The sequence below is a fragment of the Phacochoerus africanus genome, chromosome 10 (genome assembly GCF_016906955.1).
Source record: "Phacochoerus africanus isolate WHEZ1 chromosome 10, ROS_Pafr_v1, whole genome shotgun sequence".
In the NCBI taxonomy this organism is placed as follows: Eukaryota; Metazoa; Chordata; class Mammalia; order Artiodactyla; family Suidae; genus Phacochoerus; species Phacochoerus africanus.
In genome coordinates this window covers 38,366,701-38,391,129 of record NC_062553.1, presented here as the reverse complement: position 1 = coordinate 38,391,129, position 24,429 = coordinate 38,366,701, and the positions used below count along the sequence as shown (strand labels likewise).

The 24,429-nt window shown below is 42.1% G+C and overlaps 1 protein-coding gene across 5 annotated transcripts in view; it reads left to right on the top strand.

The window, feature by feature from the left end:
- FRYL (FRY like transcription coactivator) overlaps positions 1-24,429 on the top strand; it is a 309,775-nt gene that overhangs the window by 268,323 nt on the left and 17,023 nt on the right. For all 5 annotated transcript variants that reach the window (XM_047799032.1, XM_047799033.1, XM_047799030.1 and 2 more), the window contains 6 exons: positions 2,466-2,669; positions 3,767-3,934; positions 10,695-10,945; positions 14,932-15,139; positions 17,447-17,596; positions 18,914-19,012. In XM_047799032.1, coding sequence (XP_047654988.1) covers positions 2,466-2,669; positions 3,767-3,934; positions 10,695-10,945; positions 14,932-15,139; positions 17,447-17,596; positions 18,914-19,012 — 1,080 coding nt within the window. The remainder of the gene's footprint in view (positions 1-2,465; positions 2,670-3,766; positions 3,935-10,694; positions 10,946-14,931; positions 15,140-17,446; positions 17,597-18,913; positions 19,013-24,429) is intronic.

Sequence of the window (24,429 nt, the reverse complement as noted above, 5' to 3'; positions counted from 1 at the left end):
TCCACCTCCCTATTCCCGAAGATACCACGGGTCTAGTTCACAGGAGCCAATGAACTAGTATCACTCAGCATCTTATAGGGCAGTGGCTTTCCAACTATTTTTTTAACTGTGGTCATTGCTCATGCATTTTATATCACATCCAATTATATATATATACAGAGAGAGACCTCTAAAATAAAAGTTTCAAGAATGGGCAGCCTTCCTCTATGCTCTGCACACTGATATTTTCTATTCCTTTCATTTCAGTTTTGTTTTTTTTTTTTCCCCCCAAAAAGAGCAGGTCACCACGCTCTAAATTTGATGTCACTCCCACAATTTAAAAAACACACTGTAGGAGCTAGTACAGATTTGCACAATTAAGTGCGGTGGATTCAAAAAACTCCCTGCCCTACCTCACGGGCATGAGCCACGAATAAATTCTTCTGTAGTTATTTGCTTTTTTTTTCAGTTCAGAATTTAGAATCTCTAAAGACAGGCTCTTGACATTTTGTGTAATGGTCAGGTCCTTTCTTTTTGTTTGCCTTCTTTTTAATTTTAAGAACACTGTAAATGCCTTCAAGTTCACCCAGTACTCTAAAGTGTTCTTAGTAATAAATGTGGCTTTTGAATAGAACCTTAGAATAAATGAAAATTGTTTATTGTAGTTCTGTCTTTGCTTCAAGTCACAGTAATTTGGGGAGGGTGAAGCTAATTTTTGCCTCGTAAGTAGGCCAAATCAAATGAGAGATTTTCTAAAACCTAAAGATAGTCTGGCTTTGAACATGGTAACAGGAAATACTTGGCTGCAAAACACAACTGCTGATGAAACTTTTTTTTTTCCCCTTAAATAATGCATTATTTTTTTTATTACTCAATGCATTTATTACATTTATAGTTGTACAACAATCATCACAATCCAGTTTTATAGTATTTCCATCCCACACCCCCAGCGCATCCCCCCACCCCACAAATTATCTCCTTTGGAAACCATAAGTTTTTCAAAGTCTGTGAGTCAGTATCTGTTCTGCAAAGAAGTTCATCATGTGAAACTTCTCAAATAATCCCCCAACCTTGAAAGCCCACGGTGCACATTCATCCATGCACCAAGTGTATATGGAGGGCTGTTGTCATTATTATGTGTGATGCTACATCATGACATTTGAAATGATGTTTTAGGAAGGTGGCTTTAGACCTCTGACCTTCGGAGTGTTAGGGCTTCTAGAGTACCTGAGAAACTGGGGAAGATCCAAGGGCCAATGGGCCGAGCTCTTAGCCAGCTTTTCCAACCAGAGCAACTCTGATTTTGTTCATCAGTTTTGCATAGTTGACTGCCATCTTAAATTTATTTTATTTTAAATTTAATTTGAACTGAGTATCTCCCTGCTTTTGTTAAAGAAAAAAAAGAGATCTAAACACCTCTTACTCTGGACAATCCCTCTTGAGGAAAGAAATGCACGTCAGTCATATTTTGCTAGCCAACTCACTGTAATTCGTCACATCAGGGCTTAAGAAAGAGTGTAAGAATTATATCCTTACAAAAGGAGGATCATCTTGGAATCGCAGAAACATAATTTATATAAATCTGTAAGTGGCAGGAAATTGAAATTTGTCTTATTTCCTGTTGACCTTTTGCAGCTGGCAAAGGTTGTTTTGATAACTATAATCTTGATTTTTAAAGTACTTTGTAGCAAAAAAAAAAAAAAAAAATGACCATTGGGTTTAGCCAGAACCATCCTAGAGGCTAAAATAATTGTGAACCCATATGTCGTCAACTGAATGTGGGTATTTTAAGTCAGTTCTATCCAGTATTAAATCTATGTAAACTTCGGAGCTTTTCTTAAAGTTTGTGTTGCCAGAATGTATCATAGAAATGTTGTTTTAAGTGTCTGTCTCTGACTTTTTCACAATATATCTTGCATAAAAAAGTAAGCTGAATCACGTGTTGGCTTCCTGCACAGAGCTTAATCCAGAGCTTGAATCAGTCTTTGGGTCTGAGAAATCACAAAGAATTTCCCCCAAAAGTGTAGTGTATATTTAAATGTTTGTCTTCGTTCTTTCTAATTCTGTGTGTTTTCCTTTTTGCCAACCAGGAGCTGCAGGTAAGTTGCAGCCTGGTGTTGTGGAGTGTTTATTTGTTGTCATCTGTGACGTATTTGTCGCCCTTGTGGTCTCATCTGTGTCTGTGTGTTAGCCTAGAAATGGCCTAGGTAGTAGCTCTAGTTGGTCCCCAGTCATACAAGAGAGAAAGCCAAGAGAGTTGTTTGGTTAAAGCAGGTCATCAACCAAAATATTTTGATCTCTTTAAATATTAGGACTATTGAATGATGTTTTAAACGTTTCAAGAAATTGAAGGGCTGATTGAAACTCTGCTTATGACGATGCATTAAGTAATTTTCATCTTGGTGTGTGTTCTCCCGGTGTAGTTACATTTCCTATATTTATGAGCATGCATTTGAGGTCTTAGAAATGATGTCTTGCTTTTCCAGGGTGAAAGTATGGACAATTTCAACTGGGGGGTCCGCAGGCGCTCACTGGACAGTATTGACAAAGGGGACACCCCATCGCTCCAGGAGTACCAGTGTTCCAGCAGCACCCCTAGCCTGAACCTAACAAACCAGGAGGACACGGACGAGTCCTCAGAAGAAGAAGCAGCACTCACAGCAAGCCAGATACTCTCACGCACGCAGATGGTACCGTGATCTTTTCCTACACAGTTGGTCTCCTCTTTCTCTTTACCGCCAACTTAGGAATGACTTTCTCAATATTCCGATGTTCATTTCCGTGAGGGTAGGATGCACACCCTGAAACAGAAATACAAACTTGTGGTGGCAGTGGAGCATTTTATTATTATTTATAGCAGAACCAGCATTTGATAGTTAGCTGCTTCCTTAGCTGCTTCTCTCCAGGTAATGCTGGGTTGGGCTGGGAGCTTTTAGAGCATCCCACCCCCCGACCCCCAACCTGCCTTGAATGACACAGGTTTCTGCATCAGTGCAAACACCAGCACTGCTTAATTCTTTTTTTTTTTTTTTTTTTTTTTTTGCTTTTAAGGGCCGCACTCATGGCATATGGAGGTTCCCAGGCTAGGGGTCTGATTGGAGTAAAGACTGGACAGCAGCTGCAATTACTTTTACCTAAGTGCTTTTGACCTGCCTCTCTTGAATTTGGCCCAGCTAATTGCATTGGGTCTGCTGGTAAAGTGCTGGCAGTGCTGGTGCTGTTGAATGGCCAGGCCAAGGTGGCTTTAGACAGTGTGTACTATTTTCTTTCATGCCACCAACACGCCGTGTGGTTGTGGTCATTACCAACCCTCTCCTTTAAAACAGGACTTTGGGAGGGTTTCCATCATGGCTCGGCAGTTAACGAACCCGACTAATATCTATAAGGATGCGGGTTCAATCCCTGGCCTCACTCAGTGGGTTAAGGATCCAGTGTTGCCATGAGCTGTGGTGGAGACCAGCAGCTGTAGCTCTGATTGGACCCCTAGCCTGGGAGCCTCCAACTGCTGTGGGTGCAGCCCTAAAAAGCAAAAAAAAAAATAAAAATAAAAAGTAAAAAACAGAGCCACGTTAATGGTTATTTCATTTCTGCCGCTGGGTTAGCTGCTTGCATTCACAGCACCAATTCTGGTATAGACTGAACTGAGGGGGAAAGGTCATTTTAGGAAGTCAGAGAAGCTCTTTAGAACTATGGCCCCAGCATCTTACGACATAGAATGTTTCTTATGACCTTTGTGACCGTCACTGACTCATAAAGGAATTCCTTACTGTACCATCTCTCCTTTTAGTTAAACAATGATTCTGCTGCAGATGACACCCTGCCAGAGCACCCTGATTTACTTCTTCAGGCTCAAGAGTCCACTGGCAGCATCTCCACAGAAGAAGTGCTGCAAATCAGAGATGAAACCCCAAGTTTGGAAGCTTCTCTAGATAATGCTAACAGCCAGCTGCCTGAGGTGGGGAGCCGTGGGGGCTGGTGCATGGCCAATCTTGGCTCTTTTTAGCAATCCGTTACACCCCTCGCTTGTTTCTTTCGAAAGGATTTTCGTCTGATATGCTACTTATTTGATTTGTTTCCAGTATTTCTAACCTGTTGGCTTGCTCTGAGTGCAATAGTCAAATCTGATGATTGAAAAGGAAAAAAAAAAAAAAAAAGATGGCTTAAAGGAATAACCTACAGGTTAAAAATAACCCTGAGTGTTTGTAATGAGCATTTTGTGCTGCAGAATGTGATTTAGTTAATGTACAGGCGCTTCTCTGGGGATGGGGAGCATCTTCTGTGGTGCTGTGCCTTCTTTGAAGGACCGCTTGTGTGTTGTTTTTTTTTCTTCTTCTTCTCTTTTTTGCTTTGTATTTGGGTTTTTGTGATTGGTGCTGTAATTGGGATGAAAACCTCAGGCCAGCTGTGTTAGCAGTTGGTTAAACGAAACCTTTTAGAAAGCCTCTGGAACTACTAGCATTATGTTTTTTGGAAAGGCCTGTGAGAAGTAAGCCAGATTCCAAGCTAATGACTGACCAAAAATAAGTAAGTATTAGTTTTCTTAGTTTTTTTTTTTTTATAGATACTTTTCAAAAAACTAATGCTATAGCTCTGTCATGTGTACTATTATGCCTTGGTATTCAGAAAATACTATATTTTTTCACAGTGTTAACCAAATTAATGCAGTTATTAGATCTAGACCAACCTAGTTATTAGATCTTATTATCTAAGTTGCAATCTCACATTCCTGTTATGGTGATGATAGAGTGTACATATTTATGGTAAGCAGATGTGTTCTGAAATGAAGGCATTTGGGCAGGTTTTGTTTTGTTTTGTTTTTCTCGTTTTTTAGGGCCACACCTGCAGCCTATGAAAGTTCCCAGGCTAGGGTTTGAATTGGAGCTACAGCTGCTGGCCTACACCACAGCCACAGCAACACAGGATCTGAGCTGAGTCTGCAACTTACACCACAGCTCACAGCACCGCTGGATCCTTAACCCACTGAGCGAGGCCAGGCATTGAACCCACATCTTCATGGATACTAGTCGGGTTCTTAACCCACTGAACCACAATGGGAACTTCTGGGCAGTTTTTTAAATGCTCATATTGGTATGGCTGATGTTTAGAGAATTCAATTCAACAGAGAGAGTATTGAGATTCACTAGATCCTAGGCATTCCGTTAGGTGCTAGAAAGATGATTAAGGCGTGACCCTGTTTTCAGACTGTCCACTGTCTCTTAAGGGAGACAGAGAAGATAATAGTAGTGCTTTTCGTTTGTTTGTGTGTTTCCATCTTGCTCTTTTTGTGGCAAAGGGAAAGTTGGTTCTGGTACCTATACCTGGCACGTGGAGCTTGCTATCTGTCATCAGGAAGGTTTCGGTCCAACTGTTTTAGCAAAGCCTCCAACTGAGGTGTGGAGGGAGGATTGGAGGAGGCTGAGATGAGGAAACAAACCAGAAGAATATTAGCAGGAGAGGAAGGGCCTGAACTGACCGAGTGCTTAGAGAGGAAAATGTTTACAGGAGGGGCTGACGGTGTTTAGAACTGCACCTTAAGTAGATTATATATTCCTTTCAGGGTTGGAAGGCTTGTTACCTGAGTATTAGCTACTAGTTAATAATCTAATCTACTGTGTCTGGTATGGCTTATGGCATGTTATGGGTAAAAAGACAGTCTCATTAGAAACAAGAGAAAACAGCAGACTGATGCTAGAAATACCTTTTAACAAAAGCAGAATGATTAATGGTTGTGTATGTTAATTTCATTTAGTTAGCAAACAGGGAAATTCTTTTTTTTTCTTTTTCCTTCTTTTTATGGCTACACCTGTAGCATATGGAATTTCACAGGCTAGGGGTTGACTTGGACCTGTAGCTGCCAGCCTATGCCACAGCCACAGCAATGCTGGGTCCAAGCCACATCGGCAACCTGCACCACAGCTCACAGCAACCCTAGATCTTCAACCCACTGAGCGAGGCCAGGGATCGAACCCACATCCTCATGGACACGATGTCAAGTTCTTAACCCACTGAGCCATGACAGAACTCCCAGGGAAATCTTTTATTTTTGGTTATTAAAATAGCTGTAATAATAGTGAGTAAACTACCTCCTGGAAGTCATTCACATTTATTGGCGATAAAATTGGAAATTCATATGTATTTCCATATATATATATATAGAAAGCTGTGTTATTTCAGATGAGACATTCATTCGTCCAGCAATACCTAATGGACCTACTTCTAAGGCACTATAAATTTCCTAAGGATACTTTAAGTAAAGGAAAAACACTTTAATTTACTATGTTTTTTTTTTCTTTTACAGCAGTGCATTTCATTACCACTTTAAACTTTGTGACACTGGCAAATGCGAGTGAAGGAGATATTCTTAAAACATATCATTTCATTTAGAAATAGTTCCATTGACATGAAAATTCTTATTATTGACAATAAAAGAATGGCTGTCCACAAGAGAATAATTAAGTTTGTATCTATCGGATATGTTGGCCTAATTTGTTTTTCACTAATGTGTAGAATAGTGTCAAGTGACTCAAATTGCCCCTTTAAAAAAGTATGAAGGAATTCCTGCTCTGGCGCAGTGGGTTAAGGATTCAACTGCAGCGACTCAGGTTGCTGCAGAGGCATGGGTTTGATCCCTGGCCTGACACAGTGGGTTAAGGATCCAGCATTGCCGAAGCTACAGCTCAGATTCAGTCCCTGGCCTGGAAACTTACCTATGCCGTGGGTGAAGCCAAAAAAGAAGAAAAAAAAAGTATGAAAACACTGAGATATTGAAATAAAACCATAACTCTATTATATAGAATTATATATGAGTTTCATATAATATATATTGCTATAAAGCAATTTAAGATGAAGAATACAATTAATTTTAATAGACAAAATATTTTTGAACTACAGGGAAAAAAACCTTAGAAATGTTTGAATTTTTTCCTTTAAATTATGTTAATATCAGGAAGATAAAACAGAATAGGCTAAAGCATTCTACATCATGACAAAAACTTCAGAGCTCAGTTTGTCCCTCCCTTCTCTATAACATATCAAAATATTTTTGAGCTCTGGGCAGGATTTATGTTCTTGTGTTTATCAAAGAAACCTCCACAGAGGGATTTCTTCTCGCATTTATAATAGTTTAGATACCATTTCAGACACAACAGAAATTATTCCTTATAGGAAATGAACCTTTGATTGTGTGTGAGAGAGAGAGAGAGAGAATGTCATTATATAATAAGGTAAAGTACAAGAAAATTTGATTCTCAACAATCCACATATAACAATGGAATCCATTCCATTAGCCAAAAAGTGCTGTCATGAAATCTAAGTGTTATTAGAAAATTTCAGCATAACCTACATAATCATAATTTTAGGTAAAACATCCATTTTCAGATTATTATTCAACAACAAAACACAGGTGTACACTGATGAAAAGTGAAGGCATTAAACTGAGAAGTCTGGGTTATTTCAACACGGTATGTTCAAACTGAGATAGAAGGAAAAACTAATACCAATAAAAATTCTAGGCATAGAAATACCTTTAGCACTATTACTCAAACTGTCTTTCCAGATAATTAATTAACACTTCCCCCTTTAATGGCGAAATCTTTTTTTTTTTTTTTTTGGCCCAATCTTTAAGAAAAAAATTCAGATGGAGACATGAGCTATTGGCGTGATGAAGGAATGGTTACTCTGTTATTTATGAAGTACTATTCTCTGAAGACTTGGACTTTGCTGCTCTCCCTGGGTGACCGACTCTAGACCAGTGTTCCCTGAGAACACGTTGTGTCCTCCTGCCATGTCTCTGTGCCCTCCATATCTTCTGAGTCCTTTCCCCTGAAACCCTGTCTTTCTTAGCTAGAAATAGAAATGTGTGTCTCAGAGCTGCAGGCAGGAAGTCCAAGGTGCCAGATCCCTGTCTGGTGAGGGCCCCTCCTCCTGCTAGCTCTCCTTGCTGTGTTCTCAGGCAGTGGAAAAAGAACAAGCCAGCTCCCGGGCCTCTTCTTACAAGGGCACTAAACCCATCCGTGGAGGCTCTACCTTCATGACCTAAACACCTTCAAAGGCCCCTCCTCTAAGACCATGGCCTTAGGGTTAGGGTTTCAACATGTGAATTTTGAGAGGACATTCAGTCCATAAGACTCTTGCTCCCCCATCCTTGTCAAACCTCACTATGTGCTGTTTTCTTCACAGAGATGAGTCTCCATTGCCTTGACCAGATGTGCTCTTTCCTGTCTGTTTTTTCTTTTTTTTTTTTGGTCTTTTCTAGGGCCGCTCCCACAGCATATGGAGGTTCCCAGGCTAGGAGTCAAATCGGAGCTATAGCCTCCCGGCCTACACCAGAGCCACAGCAACTCGGGATCGGAACCAAGTCTGCAACCTACACCACAGCTCACAGCAATGCTGGATCTTTAACCTGCTGAACGAGGCCAGGGATCGAACCCTGGCCTCATGGTTCCTAGTTGGATTTGTTAACCACTGCGCCACGACAGGAACTGCCCTTTCCCATCTTTGAGAACCAGTAGTCCTCTGTATTTGCTTCTATTTACCCTACACTTACCATTCTCTACTATATATTATTATCATTTGCCCATTGGCCTACCCTATTATTGGTTTGCACACGAATTATGGTTACTTATTAATTTATCCCAGCGCCCCCAGGCCAGGATCTGGTCAAAATCCTTTATTTTATACAGGAATTTTACAGATGACTAAACTAAGACCCAGGCTGGTCTAAGGTCAGGGGCTCTGGATTTCACTTACTTTTCATAACTCAGAAGGAAAATTCTATTTTTAATCCGTGAAAAAGAGATAAGTTGCTACACAGCAGAAATTGGTACAATATTGTCCATCAGGGGGTTCTCTGATGGCCTAGCAGGTTGAGGCTCCTGCGTTCTCACTGCTGTGGCTCTGGTTGCTGCTGTGCGGCATAGGTTCAATCCCTGGCCCAGGAATTCCCACATACTCCCTGTGTGGCAAAAAAGAAAAAAAAAAAATACAAAGAAAAAAAAACAAGAGAGAACCTGAAATAAACATTGCAACTCTCAAAAAAAAATATTGTCCATCAGTTGTGCTTTAATAAAAGAAAAAAATTTAAGAGAAACTACTGTACAAGGAAGTAGTAACAGAAAGAAGTCTAAGTACAGAAAGAAGCTGATCTTTATTCCTAAAACTCTGAGACCATTTGTGCTTATTTCCAGATTAAAATCTGATGTCCATGCAAATTCACACTGATGCTGATAACATCATGATATACACCCAGAAATATTTTTCTTTTTCAATAGCAGTACTTCCTTCATTCAACCAATATCTGTTGAATTTTTACTCTGTGCCAGACACACAGCAACATTATTTCAGTAATGTTACAGTGGATAGGCAGGAAATACCACCAGTGTACTTTAAAATGCACATTTCCATCATCATTTGCTAAGGATTAGGAGAATGCAGTCATTCTTTTAGATAAATGGGTCTGAAGCTCATTTCATTCTGAAAAGTACAACAAATCATGGACTTGGAGAACAGACTTGGGGTTGCCGAAAGGGAGGGAGCAGGGTGGCTGGGGAGCTTGGGGTTAATAGATAGAAACTATTGCCTTCAGAATGGATTTACAGTGAGGTCCTGCTGTGTAGCACCAGGAATTATGTCTAGTCACTTAACATGGAGCATGATAATGTGCAAAAATAGAATGTGTACACGTATATGTAATTGGGTCACCATGTTGTACAGTAGGAAATAAATTCTATTGGGGAAATAACTTAAAAAATAACAATAAGAAGAAGAAGTACAACAGTCTAAAATTTCCCAGTGTTTTCTGAATCCTGACTCGGTGATGAAGCATTGTTAGTACTCAAACCTGAATGAGTGATTGTGGTCTTACAACCTGAGAGCAAACCTTACGTCAAGTGTTCAGCTCACAGGTACTTGTAAGGCTGCCCTCCCTGTTTCAGTTCAGCAACCTCCTCACTGGTCAGGACCTCCTCTTTTTGTTTTGTTTTGTTTTTTGCTTTTTGCTTTTTAGGGCCACACCCGCAGCATTTGGAAGTTCCCAGGGTAGGGGTCAAATTGGAGCTGTAGCTGCCGGCCTCCACCACAGCCACAGCAATGCGGGACCTCCTCTTGATTCACGGGTAGCCCCAAAGGACCCCTGGGTTAACTATTTTGAATTATCTCCCTTCTATCCAGAATTCCCTGGATAGAAGGGTCTAGCGTAATGAAGGAAATGACATTGCAAATAAGAGAAAACTTAAAAAGTTCTACTTATGTAGAATTAGAATATACATGAGAAGGAGTTTCCCATTGGTCTAGTGGTTAGGGTTCAGCGCTTTCACCGCTGGGCCTGGGGTTCCATCCCTGGTCTGGGAACTGAGATACCACATCAAGATGCTGCACACCACAGCCTTCCACACCTATTTAAAATAGATGAGAGAGGGTGTTCACCAAAGGATATATTTCTACGTAAACACCTAAATCCTATTAAGGCATAAAGATCTCCTTGATGTTTCTATTTGGTAATAGGTGATATATATTTTAATTCGATAATGTCGAGGAACTACTTTGTAAAAAACAATTTTTATATGATCAGGGTTCCAAAAATTCCAAGAATTAAACGGTGTAAATGAAGACTGGCTAATAAGACAGATGCAGATTAGGGCCAAGAGCCATTCATTGTGTGTTGGTAAAATTCTCTTTTAATGTTTTTAAAGTCTGGAAAAAATGCGATTGTTTTACAGGATACAAGCTCAGTATTAAAGGAGGAACAGGTTCTTACAGCCTTCGAAGAGGAGGGATCGTATATTATTCAAGAACAGCAGGATTCTCTCGTGTGTCAAGGAATTCTTGATTTAGAGGAAACTGACACGCCGGAGCCTCCAGCTCCCGAGAGCTACCCCGGGTCAGTCTGCGAAGAAGACGTCACCTTAGCTTTGAAAGAACTTGACGAACGATGTGAAGAGGAGGAAGCGGATTTCTCCGGCCTGTCCAGGTGAGGACACAGTGTCACAGACTCAATAATGACATGGCACGTTCTCTCCTGTCATCTCCCATGTATGATCCTCTGTGCCAGAGTTCCGACTCCCCCTCCTCTGTATTCTAGTCTATAATCATAATGTCGTTATCTTTAAAGATAAAGTGAGTTACTGCCGTGGGTGTATGAATTCACTGAAAGACAAAACAAATAGGCCATTCTCAGAGCATAGTGAGGGGCAGCCTGCATTGAGAAGTACGCCAAGTGCCTATGCTGAGCGAAGGCCAAATGGCCAAATGTTTACACTGATACTGGGTCCTGGCCAGAGCCAAGCATCAAAATCATGGAGTGAGAGTTCGTCATGGCTCAGTGGTTAATGAATCCGACTAGAAACCATGAGGTTGCGGGTTCGATCCCTGGCTTTGCTCAGTGGATTAAGGATCCGGCGTTGCCGTGTGTAGGTTGCAGATGCAGCTTGGATCCTGTGTTGCTGTGGCTCTGGTGTAGGCCAGCAGCTACAGCTTCAATTAGACCCCTAGCCTGGGAACCTCCTTATGTCATGAGTGTGGCCCTACAAAAAAAAAAAAAAAAAAAAAAACATGGAGTGAACATCTGTGATAAGAGAACAAATCTGGAATATAGTCCAAAAATTATTTTATAGTTTTATTATCAGTGGTCATTTTATCATTTCAAAGTTTGACTTTATATAATGGGCGGAAGTGATCATTTCTTATGTTCACAGCCTTCAGATGTTAGCGGGCTCCTTTGAAATGTTTATGCATCACACATTTAAAATTTATTATCACAAAGTATGAAGAATTCTCAAATAGGACTTTTTTTTTCACTCATGAGCTGAAGAAATTGAATAATTATTACATAAAACTGTTAAAGTGTGCATGGCTGTTATATAACTTACGTACCACAGTTTTATAATTAGGATTATGATATATCTGTACCTACTGTTTTGCTTTTTTATTATTTTATAAATATTTATGGCTCAAAATAATGTTCCTTACAAAGGCATCTCATTTAATGCACTCTCCATTGGTGTGTCTATTTCCCTATTCAACAACTTGAAGCCCTTTGATAATTATTGTTATATAAAAAATGTTTAGTAATCAGCTATATCAGAGTTTTACTCCTACAGTAAAAGCTTTTCATTTACACTTCAAGTGATAATAGAGTTTGGGGTTTGTTTGTTTGTTTGTTTCTATTTTAGGGCCAAACCCACAGCATATGGAGGTTCCCAGGCCAGGGTTCGAATTGGAGCTATAGCCGCCGCTGGCCTACACCACAGCCACAGCAACATGGGATCTGAGCCACGTCTGTGACCTACACCACAGCTCACGGCAATGCTGGATCCTTAACCCACTGAGCAAGGCCAGGGATCGAACCCAAAACCTCATGGTTCTTCGTCGGATTCATTTCCGCTGTGCCACGATGCCAGTAGAGTTCTTAGCATAGACAGCACATGAGGTTTTTCACTCTCAGTTTGTCAAGAATGCTTACCTATATGTGAAAGTGTATATGCAGATATTAACAAATCTTGGTGACAGGTCTTGTTCATCATACTGACGTGGATGTGACCGTAGCCTGTGCGTCACTCATGCACAGATCATACACAAGTTCAAGGATGCCAGAAATGATTCAGGGCTCCATACTCACATGTTTGGCTTTCTAAAAGGCTGAAGCCAAAGAGTTGACTTTGGCCAAGTACTAAATCTGAAACAGAACAGCATTACAAAATATAAGGGTGTATCTACTTAAGCTTGTAGGATACATTTTGCTCAACTCAATCACCACAGTGACATTTTAGAAATTAAGCTTTTTGAGGTGGAGTTTTTGCTTCTAGGGCCGCACCCATGGCATATGGAAGTTCCCAGGCAAGGGATCAAATTGGAGCTACAGCTGCCAGCCACAGCCACAGCCACAGCCACACCAGATCCAAGCCATGTCGGCAACCTACCCCACAGCTCACAGCAACACCAGATCCTTAACCCACTGAGCGAGGCCAGGGATCAAACCCACATCCTCATGGATCCTAGTCGGGTTCGTTACCACTGAGCCACAATGGGAACTCCTTGAAGTAGAATTCGAAGTGAGTTTTCAAGTGTCTGCTTCATTTTGATTGTTTCCCCCTAGTCATCTCAGATCCCTCTCTTCCATGTGACTTGCTCTGTAATTTTTGTCAAGCCTTGTGGAGCCACCCTGTAATATGAAACATGCAATTTTTTTTTTTTTTTTTTTTTAATGGGAGCACCAGCAGCATATGTAAGTTCCCAGGCCAGAGATTGAATCCAAGCCACAGCTGCAGCAACACAGCATTCTTCTAACCCGCTGCACCACAGCAGAAATTTCAACACATGCAATTTTAAGACCCTGACATATTTTTTTTATGAAATCCGACTCCAAACACTTCTTCATCTTTAAGACCCAGAGTCACACATGTCTTTAAAGGACGCCCAACCCAAATACATCTCTTTCCATTGTCTCATTTTTGGATACATGATCTGGCTGTTGGGATTAGAAATTCTTCAAAGAAAATGGACAGATCTTGTGTTTCTTTGAGTCAGATCTGTTAACTGCCATACTGCTAAGTACATGGGATGTGTCATGGCCTATAACACACACCCATGGTCTTGGGTTCAAACTCTAGCTCTGTCTCGGCATATCATTTAACCTCACTGAACTTTTTTCCTTCCTCATTGATGAAAAAACTAGAGTCCTAATAGTACCTAACTGTCACAGAGTTGCTATGAAGACTGAATGAAAACAACCCATATGAAGCACCAAATAGGAGTTCTCATTGTGGCTCAGTGGAAAAGAATCTGACTAGTATCCATGAGGACACAGGTTCGATCCCTGGCCTCCTTCAGTGGGTTGCCTTGGGCTGTGGTGTAGATCACAGACACAGCTTGGATCCCATGTTGCTCTGGCTGTGGTGTAGGCTGGCAGCTGTAGCACTGATTCAACCCCTAGCCTGGGAACCTCCATCTGCTGTGAGTGCAGCCCTAAAAAAAAAGACATAAAGCATCCTATATATAGCCTTTGATACAAAAGTACATGACAAAAATCATCTTTAAAATAATAATATAATTGTTGGGAGTTCCCGTCGTGGCGCAGTGGTTAACGAATCCGACTAGGAACCATGAGGTTGCGGGTTCGGTTCCTGCCCTTGCTCAGTGGGTTAACAATCCGGCGTTGCCGTGAGCTGTAGTGTAGGTTGCAGACGTGGCTCGGATCCCGCGTTGCTGTGGCTCTGGCGTAGGCCGGTGGCTACAGCTCCAATTAGACCCCTAGCCTGGGAACCTCCATATGCCGCGGGAGCGGCCCAAGAAATGGGAAAAAGACAAAAAATTAATAATAATAATAATTGTCAATTTGGGCTTGTTCAAATAGAAATTGACCATTTAAAAGGAAACCATTCTAATCTGTATTATTCATAGAAGTTACTGAAAGTATTCTATAGGCCTGGCATGCTGTAGGACTTGGGTTGTTTTAAGGCAGTCATGGGAAATTAGATTTCTAATTCCAAAGATGCTCCATAGACAGAACAAGAATGAATAAGAAAATCTGCATATTCATGCTTTCTTACAAAGCTTAAATGGTTGTACATTTTCTAAATCAATGTGTGTAAGTAAAAAATAATCTTGGAGTGCCCATCGTGGCTCAGCTGTAACAAACCTGACGCGTATCCATGAGGACGCAGGTTCGATCCCTGGCCCCGCTCAGTGGGCTAAGGATCTGGCATTGCCATGAGCTGTGGTGTAGGCTCAGATCCCAAGTTGCTGTGGCAGTCGGGTGGGCCGGCAGCTGCAACTCCATTTCAACCTCTAGCCTGGGAACTTCCCTATGCCGCATGTGCGGCCCTAAAAAGACCAAAACAAACAAACAAACAAATAATCTATTAGATGACTTTAAAAAGAATACACTGCATTACTTACACAGCAATAATGGGAATAGAACTTAAGATAGCACTGTAATGATTCTCTTTGTGTTAACAGTCAAGATGAAGAAGAGCAAGACGGTTTTCCAGAAGTACAGACATCGCCTCTGCCGTCACCATTTCTTTCTGCCATCATCGCCGCTTTTCAGCCAGTTGCATACGATGACGAAGAAGAAGCCTGGCGATGCCACGTCAATCAGATGCTGTCTGACACCGATGGGTCCTGTGCAGTGTTTACTTTTCACGTGTTTTCTCGGCTCTTTCAGGTCAGTGAGGTTTAAGCTTTCTGAATGAGTATTACAGCTACCTGATAAAGTTATAGGTTTTTGTCTAAAATCAGTATCTCAAATTTTAATATTCCTGTTGTGGCTCAGTGGTATCGAACCCGACTAGCATCCATGAGGATGTAGGTTGGATCTCTGGCCTCACTCAGTGGGTTAAGGATGTGGCATCGCCATGAGCTATGGCGTGGGCCACAGATGCGGCTGGGATCTAGCATTGTTGTGGCTGTTGTGGAGGCTGGCAGCTATAGCTCTGATTCGACCCCTAGGCTGGGAACTTCCCTATGCCTTGGGTGCAGCCCTAAAAAGACAAAAAAAAAAAAAATTAACATTCCCACTGATTTCCTTTAAAAACATTTTTCCCCTAAGATAATGATACTTAGATTTACACTTTGTTTTTTGTTTGTTTGTTTGTTTTTGTCTTATTTGCCTTTTCTTGAACCACACTCGCCGCATACGGAAGTTCCCAGGCTAGGGGTCTAATCAGAGCTGTAGCTGCCAGAGCCACAGCAATGCAGGATCTGAGCCACGTCTGTAACCTACACTATAGCTCACGGCAACGCTGGATCCTTAACCCACTGAGCGGCCAAGGATCAAACCGGCAACCTCATGCTTCCTAGTCGGATTCTTTAACCACTGAGCCACGATGGGAACTCCCCAGATTTACACTTTGACATTGTAGTGCTGCTGGTACATTATACAATGACCAGGACAGCTATCTCCCCAAGGCAATTAAATTTCAAACCAATATCTGAAAAATTGCCTGCACTGTACTGAATAAGCAGCTTCTAAGACACCAAGGAAATATAAACCATGATTCCTGCCTTCAAGGAGTTTACAGTCAGTGTCATAAGGCAGCTTATCATAAAGTGTTAAATTCATGGACATTTTCTTTCCTGTATGAATTGTAGCAAAAGTTGCTTCCAACCCTAAAAATAATATGAGCTAACATGTATTGAGTCCTCACTGGATGCTAGGCACTAAGCTAAATGTTTTACATTAAATAATTCTTACAACAGAATATAACATAGATATATTTTTAGCATTCTGTAGTCCAGGAAACCAAGGTGGAGAGAAATGCTAAATTAAATCATTGAAATCATTAAATCATTATTTTCTGAACTACCTGCCACGTTTCCTTCCTACCTGAGCAAATTTTGCCATCTTAGAAGACCCAGCAAAGTACACATTCTCACTGAAGTTTTCCCCGCCACTCCCACCTGCAGTCTCTCCCTCCTGGAAATTCTTTAATGCTTATTAACTGGAACATTTAATTCTGTAGGTTTTATATCGTCACTTTGTCTTCTACTTATCTTCTCTTTCCAGAGATAGAAATTTCTTGATCCCTGAGGTTGTGGCTCATGCTTTTTTTTTTTTTTTAATTATTCATAATGACCCCCTATCAGTACTACATATAAATACATGTAGGTACACATTAAGGATTTGTACAGTAATTATACTATCGATAGTCTAATTCATTGCATGCACACTATAGGTCAGTTAATCAATGTCTGATTGTTTTGTGAATGAATACTCTTTTGAGTTTTGAAAAGATATTACTCTTAATGCATTTTTGATGGCTTTAAGTCAAGTCAGATGGCAGCCCATAGCCAAGGAAGGTAAGCTGCTTTTACTGAGAGTTTGTTCCAGGTAAAACCTTTTTTCATTTTATTTTTTCTTAGGGCTGAACCTGCAGCATATGAAGCTTCCCAGGCTAGGGGTTGAATAAGAGCTGTAGTTGCTGGCCTAAGCCATAGCCACAGCAATGTGGGATCCAAGCCACATCTGTGACCTGCAGCACAGGTCACAGCAATGCCAGATCATTAACCCACTGAGGGAGGCCAGGGATTGAACCCATATCCTCATGGATACTAGTCAGGTTCTTAACCCACTGAGCCACAATGGGAACTCCCAGGTAGAACTTTAGAGGAGCTACTTACTTCCTAGGATGTATGAGGACTTTATATTTCCAAGAACACAGAGCACATATTCCCTGTCCTTCCTAATGAAAAAAATTGCAGGAATGGAAAGATAAATGGCATGTATCATTAGTTTCTTTTTTCAGGAATACTGTTTGGTAAATCTTCCATCATTTTTAGAAATTACCATGTGTCCTAAAGAAATACCTAAAAACAAGAATTGACAGATCAGTTTAGAGAATTCTCTATGTCACTACAATAATAGTTTTTAAATAAAAAGTTGCTTTAACTATAAATGATGCTTTTTTTCTTAAAGGTGAAAAAAAATGCTCACATATGAAATGCTAACATTTTTCTTATGTTTTCTCCATAGTCAATTCAGAGAAAGTTTGGAGACCTAACTAATGAGGCAGTCAGCTTTCTTGGTGAGAGTCTGCAACGCATTGGTACCAAATTTAAAAGTTCCTTGGAAGTGATGATGATGTGTTCCGAGTGCCCAACGGTCTTTGTAGATGCTGAAACAGTAAGTTCTTACATGAGGGCTTATTATAAAATTATTTATAATTTATAAAATTATAAATTGGAAAGGCATCATTCAGTCAATGGTCTTTTTTAAAGGTGATTTAGAATTTTAAAGTGTAGGGAGTTCCTGTCATGGCTCAGCAGTTAATGAACCCAACTAGGATCCATGAGGTTGCAAGTTTGATCTCTGGCCTCGCTCAGTGGGTTAAGGATCCAGCATTGCTGTGAGCTGTGGTGTAGGTCACAGATGCGGCTCGGATCCTGAGTTGCCATGGCATAGGCCAGCAGCTGCAGCTCCAATTCTACCCCTAGTCTGGGAACCTCCATATGCCGTAGGTGCAGCCGTAAAAAGACAAAAAAATGTTTTTAAGAAAAGTGTTAAGTTCATATTTTCAACTTGATTATACATATCCAGCAAAAAATATAATTCCTATATTTTACACACAGTCACTTGGGACTATTTCTGATGCTGGCCTCACCCTCCACAGAGCCCTAGATGGGAGAGCTAAAGAGTCATGCTGTAGAAATGTACACTTTTTGGAGTTCCTGTAGTGGCACAGTGGTTAATGAATCCGACTAGGAACCATGAGGTTGCGGGTTCAATCCCTGGCCTTGCTCAGTGGGTTAAGGATCCAGCATTGCCGTGAGCTGCGGTGTAGGTCACAGACGAGGCTCGGATCCCACGTTGCTGTGGCTCTGGCATAGGCTGGCGGCTACAGCTCAGATTAGACCCCTAGCCTGGGAACCTCCATATGCTGCGGGAGCAGCCCAAGAAATGGCAAAAAAAGACAAAAAAAAAAGAAATGTGCACTTTTCCCTGATAAGCTGAATAAAAACAAGTAGGAGGGGGCCAGGCCTCCCCCCTTGAAGAACCCACAACTCCCTGGTCTTCCCCACCTGTCTGCAAGCACATTTGTAGATTATGTATTAAGATATCAAAGAATTAAGGTTTCAACAAGAGAATGAACTTGCAAAACATTGTGCAAACCATTGTGTGATTATGATCAGAAATGGTGGCCTGGGAAGTTCCCATTGTGGCTCAGTGGGTTAAGAATCTGACTAGTATCTATGAAGATGCAGGTTCGATCCCTGGCCTCACTCAGAGGGTTAAGGATCCGGCATTGCCGTGAGCTGTGCTGTAGGTCGCAGATGTGGCTCAGATCCTGCATTGCTGTGCCTGTGGTAGAGGCCAGCAGCTGTGGTAGCTCTGATTCGACCCATAGCCTGGGAACTTCCATATGCCTTGAGTCCAGACCAAAAAAAAAAAAAAAAAAAATTGGAAATGGTGACCTGGATCAATGTGTTTCTGATTTGACAGCTGATGTCCTGTGATTTGCTAGAAACACTCAAGTTCAGTGTTTTGGAGTTGCAAGAACACCTGGATACCTACAATGCCAAAAGAGAAGCAGCCGAGCAGGTCAGTCCCTTTTTACCATGTAAAAAAAAACAGTCGTTTGCTAGTGACTCCAGAATTGTTAACCTGGCAGAACAGCTGAGATGGAAGAAACGACCTCCTAGCATTTGCCTCAGGGATATACTGAGAAAACTGGGGCCTCGGTGCTCTCTGGCCAATAAATTCCCATCTTCAGCTTTTAGAAATTGGCCCTCTTAGAACCTAAGATCACAATGGAACATTGGCCTTAAAAAAGCTTCTGTGTGGAGACTGTATAGCTGCTGTCAACATTGCAAGTGGGGATATAAAACAAGTACTTCTTGGAGTTCCATTGTGGCTCAGTGGTAACCAACTCGACTAGTATCCATGAGGTTGCAGGTTCGATCCCTGGCCTTGCTCAGTGGGTTAAGGCTCTGGCGTTGCTGTGAGCTGTGGTGTAGGTCGCAGATGAGGCTCGGATCCCAAGTTGCCGTGGCCTAAGCCTGCAGCTGCAGCTCTGATTCAACCCCTAGCCTGGGAATTTCCATATGCCACAGGTGTGGCCCTAAAAAAGACAAAAAAAAAAAAAGGCAGTATTTCTCTGAGAAATGCATAATGATGTTGTGGTCCAGAAAATCTGCAGCCTGTGTCAAAGTTGAGATCTTTTTCCGTGATTTGTATGTATGTGGGCAAGCAAAAGAAGTAAGCATGTCATAGATTATAGGTGTCACCTGCAAAGAAATGTTTCTTTCACTCCAGTCTAGCACTGCCTAACAGTAGTTCTTAGCCTGAAGGTAAATCCAGTATGTTTTCAATTGGCAGAGGCAAAAAAACTTCTCCTTTTCACATGAACTGCATATAACAGGCATTTTCCTTCCCCTAAAATAGGCAATAGGTCTTTCATTAAATAAGTACTATTTTATCTTTCACCTGTAAGGCCTATGCAAAATGAAGTGTAAAACCTGGTTCTTATGCCCTCAATGTTCTAGTTAGGTATATGAAGCACAAATACTGTGCATGAATAATTAGTAACAAAAGTAGAGAGTTACTTAAATTATAGCTATAAATAAAGATTCTGGCAATGGAAGAGACTTCCCAAAATCATGTCGGTCTCACAGAGAATGGCTGCAGACCGAATCTGTGATTTCCAAGGAGAAGCCGCTTTTGGATAATAGAGCAACTTCTTGTAATAGAGATACAAACCTTAGTCCTTGACAGGTGGTAATTTCAGATTGGTAGATTATCCAGGGGAAGAATATGGTATGAGAAAACAGCTATTAAGGCTTTCTCCTCGTATAAAGGGGGTAGTGATCTTATATCTGGACTGAAAGAGTAGTAACAGATTGGAGAAGAGGAAAGAGCTGTCAACAGTAAGAAAGTATCAGTCAAGATCTGGTCATCAGGGAGTTCCCATCGTGGCGCAGTGGTTAACAAATCCGACCAGAAACCATGAGGTTGCGGGTTCGATCCCTGGCCTCGCTCAGTGGGTTAAGGATCTGGCGTTGCTGTGAGCTGTGGTTTAGGTTGCAGCCGTGGCTCGGATCCCGCATGGCTGTGGCTGTGGCATAGGCCGGTGGCTACAGCTCCGATTCAACCCCTAGTCTGGGAACCTCCATGTGCCACAGGAGCGGCCCTAGAAATGGCAAAAAGACAAAGAAGAAAAAAAGATCTGGTCATCATACAAATAATGTCACTATGTACATTCTTATGCATGTACATGTTTTATGTATTTATGTTCACATACCTTTTGGGTATCTATCTAGGAGTGGAATTGCTGAGTCACAGGGTATACATATGTTCAACTTCAGTAAAGTCTGGCAAGCAGTCTTCTGTCTTCAGAATTCTTTGCCTACCCCAGAAGCTGTGGAATAATAGTCCTCATGAATCATGCCCCTCTAGGTCCACACCTCTTGGCAATATGACTTTGCTGGTCCTCTCATCAAGAGTTAGAGTCTGGAAAACCGCTGTGGCACAGTGGGTTAAGAATCCAACTACAGCGGCTTGGGTTTGATCCCCAGCCCGGTGCAGTGGGTTAAAGGATCCAGCATTGCTGCAGCTGCACCAAAAGTTGCATTTGTGGCTCAGATTCAATCCCTGGCCCAGGAACTTCATATGCCTTGGATGCAGCCATGCAAAAAGAGAGCAAGAGAGAAAAGGGAGTCTATTTTCCCACTCCTTAGGTCTGGGATGGCTTTGTGACTTGCTCTGAGCAATCAGATTTAGAAGTGATGCTATGCAACTTCTGAGTCTAGTGCTCGGGGGCCTTTTGGAGCTTTTTTTTTGGCATCATGCCGTAAGGCTATTAAATTGGGACCAACACTGGGAAACTATTTGATCTCTAACCTTCTGGAGGATGAGAGCCCAGCTGACTCCCAGAATGCCAGGCATATGAGGATGGCTACCTTGGAACTTCAGCCCCATTTAAGCCATTTTAGGACTGTAGACTTATGAGTGACCCCAGGCAAGACCAGAAGAAACTCCCAGCAAACACATACATTGGCTTTAGCAATAGATACCGCTTATGATAAGAGAACAGCAAATACCTACAAATAAGTCTAGTCAAAGATGTGCTAAACCTCCATACAGAAAATTCCAAAATGCTACTGAGAGAATTTAAAGGCCACCTGATTAAATGGAAGACTATACCATCTTCATGAATCAGAAGATTCAAGAGTGTAAAAGCTCATTTCCCCCCAAAATGATCTGTAGAGTCATTCAAAATTTAAGATGATACATTAACAGAAATTGATAGGCCGATTAGAATCTTAAACACAGTTCTCGAAACTCCAACCCTCAGGTCACATGTGGCCCCCTCCCTGTTTTTGTAAATACACTTTGTGGGAACACAGCCATTCCATTTGTTTACGTATTATCTACGGCTATTTTTGCCTGCAACACAGAGTTAAATAATTGAAACAGAATATATGGTTTGCAACACCTAAAATATGTACTATCTGCCCTTGATAAAAAACATCTTCCAATCTTTGTCCAAGAAGAGCAACAACAAGCTCTAAGCAACAGAGTTAGACCTACAGGCAGTAAGTCCTATTGAAAACCTCAAAAGAATAAACAAAAAAGGAGTTCCCGTTGTGGCGCAGTGGTTAACGAATCCGACTAGGAACCATGAGGTTGCGGGTTCGGTCCCTGCCCTTGCTCAGTGGGTTAACGATCCGGCGTTGCCGTGAGCTGTGGTGTAGGTTGCAGACGCGGCTCGGATCCCGCGGTAGGTTGCAGACGCGGCTCGGATCCCGTGTTGCTGTGGCTCTGGCGTAGGCCGGTGGCTACAGCTCCGATTCAACCCCTAGCCTGGGAACCTCCATATGCCGCGGGAGCGGCCCAAGAAATAGCAACAACAACAACAAAGACAAAAGACAAAAAAAAAAAGAATAAACAAAAAGGTCCTATGTATGGCACAGAGAGCTATATGTCCTATGATGAGGCGGGATCAAGAGGGCAGAGGTGTAAGACATGGCATTCACCTTCTCCCACAAACACATAAAAAAAAAAAAAAAAAAAACTACCTGTAGAACAATTCACACAGAGCATCTACTAGCATGCTGGCAGAAGGCCTTAAGCTTCCAAAAGGCTTAAGAAAAGACCAAAAGCCTCCAAAAAGGGCCAGAAAGCCTCCACATAATTGGGTAGAACAAAAAGGGGTAAAAGAGAGAGGAATCAGGATACGACTAGCACACCCGAGAGGGAGATGTGAAAGAGGAAAGGAACTCGCACCCTGGGAAGCCACCTAACTGAAGGGGAGATCAGCAGAGACAGAGGGACCTCAAAGCCTCAGAGAAAAGCAGAGAGAGAGAGCCACACAGTCCATCTGTACCACCTTCCAGGACACCACAGCCTGAGACACTAGGAAAGGGGCTGGGTGCTGAGACCCCATCTCCAGAGGTCAGTTCTTGGAAGAGGACTAGGGTTGGCTATGTGGAGACAGCCTGAGGAGCTAGGGAGCAGTGCACCTAGGGCTGGGGAGCGAAGCACCATAGCTGAGAGAACCCAGGAGGAGGTCTGGGCCCTCTGGAGAAGCAAGACACCTTTTTGGGGAGGGCAAGAAGAGGAGGGATGGGTCACCATAGGAATATCTTTCTCATGTGAAGACTGACAGAGGGTGGGGCTACAGTGACAAGGTGCCTCTTGTGCCAGCTCTAAGTGGTGGTACCTCCTGCACAGGCTAAGCATAACATGGCACCTCTTGGGTGGTCTACAGGTGGTGGCAAACTCAGTCATCTCAGACTCCAGAGGTGTGCATGGCCTGCCACCACTAGGGGTCCATGAATAGACACCACCTATAGCCCCAGTTACCTCACAGGTCGGCACAGAGGAGGGCACTGCAACCTAGCACCATCTGTTGTTCTCACTCCCCTGGGAATGCACATGCCCTGCTGCTGCCACTGCCAACCACTCCGGTGCCGCCTACACATGCCTGAGGGTCACTGCCACTTCCCAGGCAACTAGGAGTGGCCTGTACCATTTTTCCCATGTGTCCTCGCCACTGTCAAGGTCCCAGCAACCAGGCACTGGCTATTAGCCCTGCCCATAGCACCTTGTCAAGGGAATACAGCCTGTGTACACTGAGGGAAGAAACAGTAAGCATCCGAAAAAGCAGCCCTTGTGCCAAAAATTAATAGTAAATAAATAGTAAGCCCTCACAAAATACCCAGGGGTGTTCTCACATTTAAACAGCCCTCCAAGACTACAGTAGTAGTTTACCCTAAACTCACAGAATGAGAAAAATATAAGCAAAATTAAGAAGCCCAGGAATCAGAGTTCCCATTGTGGCTCAGTTGAAATGAATCTGACTAGCATCGGTGAGGACACAGGTTCGATCCCTGGCCTCATTCAGTGGACTAAGGATCTGGCATTGCCGTGAGCTGTGGTGTAGGTTGCAGACATGGCTTGGATCTGGCATTGCTGTGGCTGTGGTGTAGGCCGGCAGCTGTAGCTCCAGTTCAACCCCTAGCATGGGAACCTCCATATGCTGCAGGTGTGGCCCTAAAAAGACAAAAAAAAAAAAACCTTCAGGAATCATTCCCAGTTAAAAGAACAAGACAATTCCCCTGAAGGAGCAAACAATGAAACAGACACTGAGTTCTAAAAGGAGATAGTGAAAATACTGAAGGAATTAAGAGCAGATATGAACAGTAATGCAGATTCCTTTAGAAAGGAAATAGAAAATATAAGAAGGAGCCAAGAAAAATTAGAAAATTCATTTGAAAAGATGCAAGCTGAGTTAAAGGCACTGAAGAACAGACCAAATAATGCAGAGGAATGAATTAGTGACTTGGAAGATAGAATAATGGAAATCACCCAATCAGGTCAGCAGACAGAAAACCAAATGAAAAAACATGAACGCAATATAAGAGATCTACAGGATAATATAAAGCAGGCCAATCTATGTATATAATAGGGATTCCAGAAGAAGAAGAAAAAGAAAAGGGGATTGAAAATATATTTGA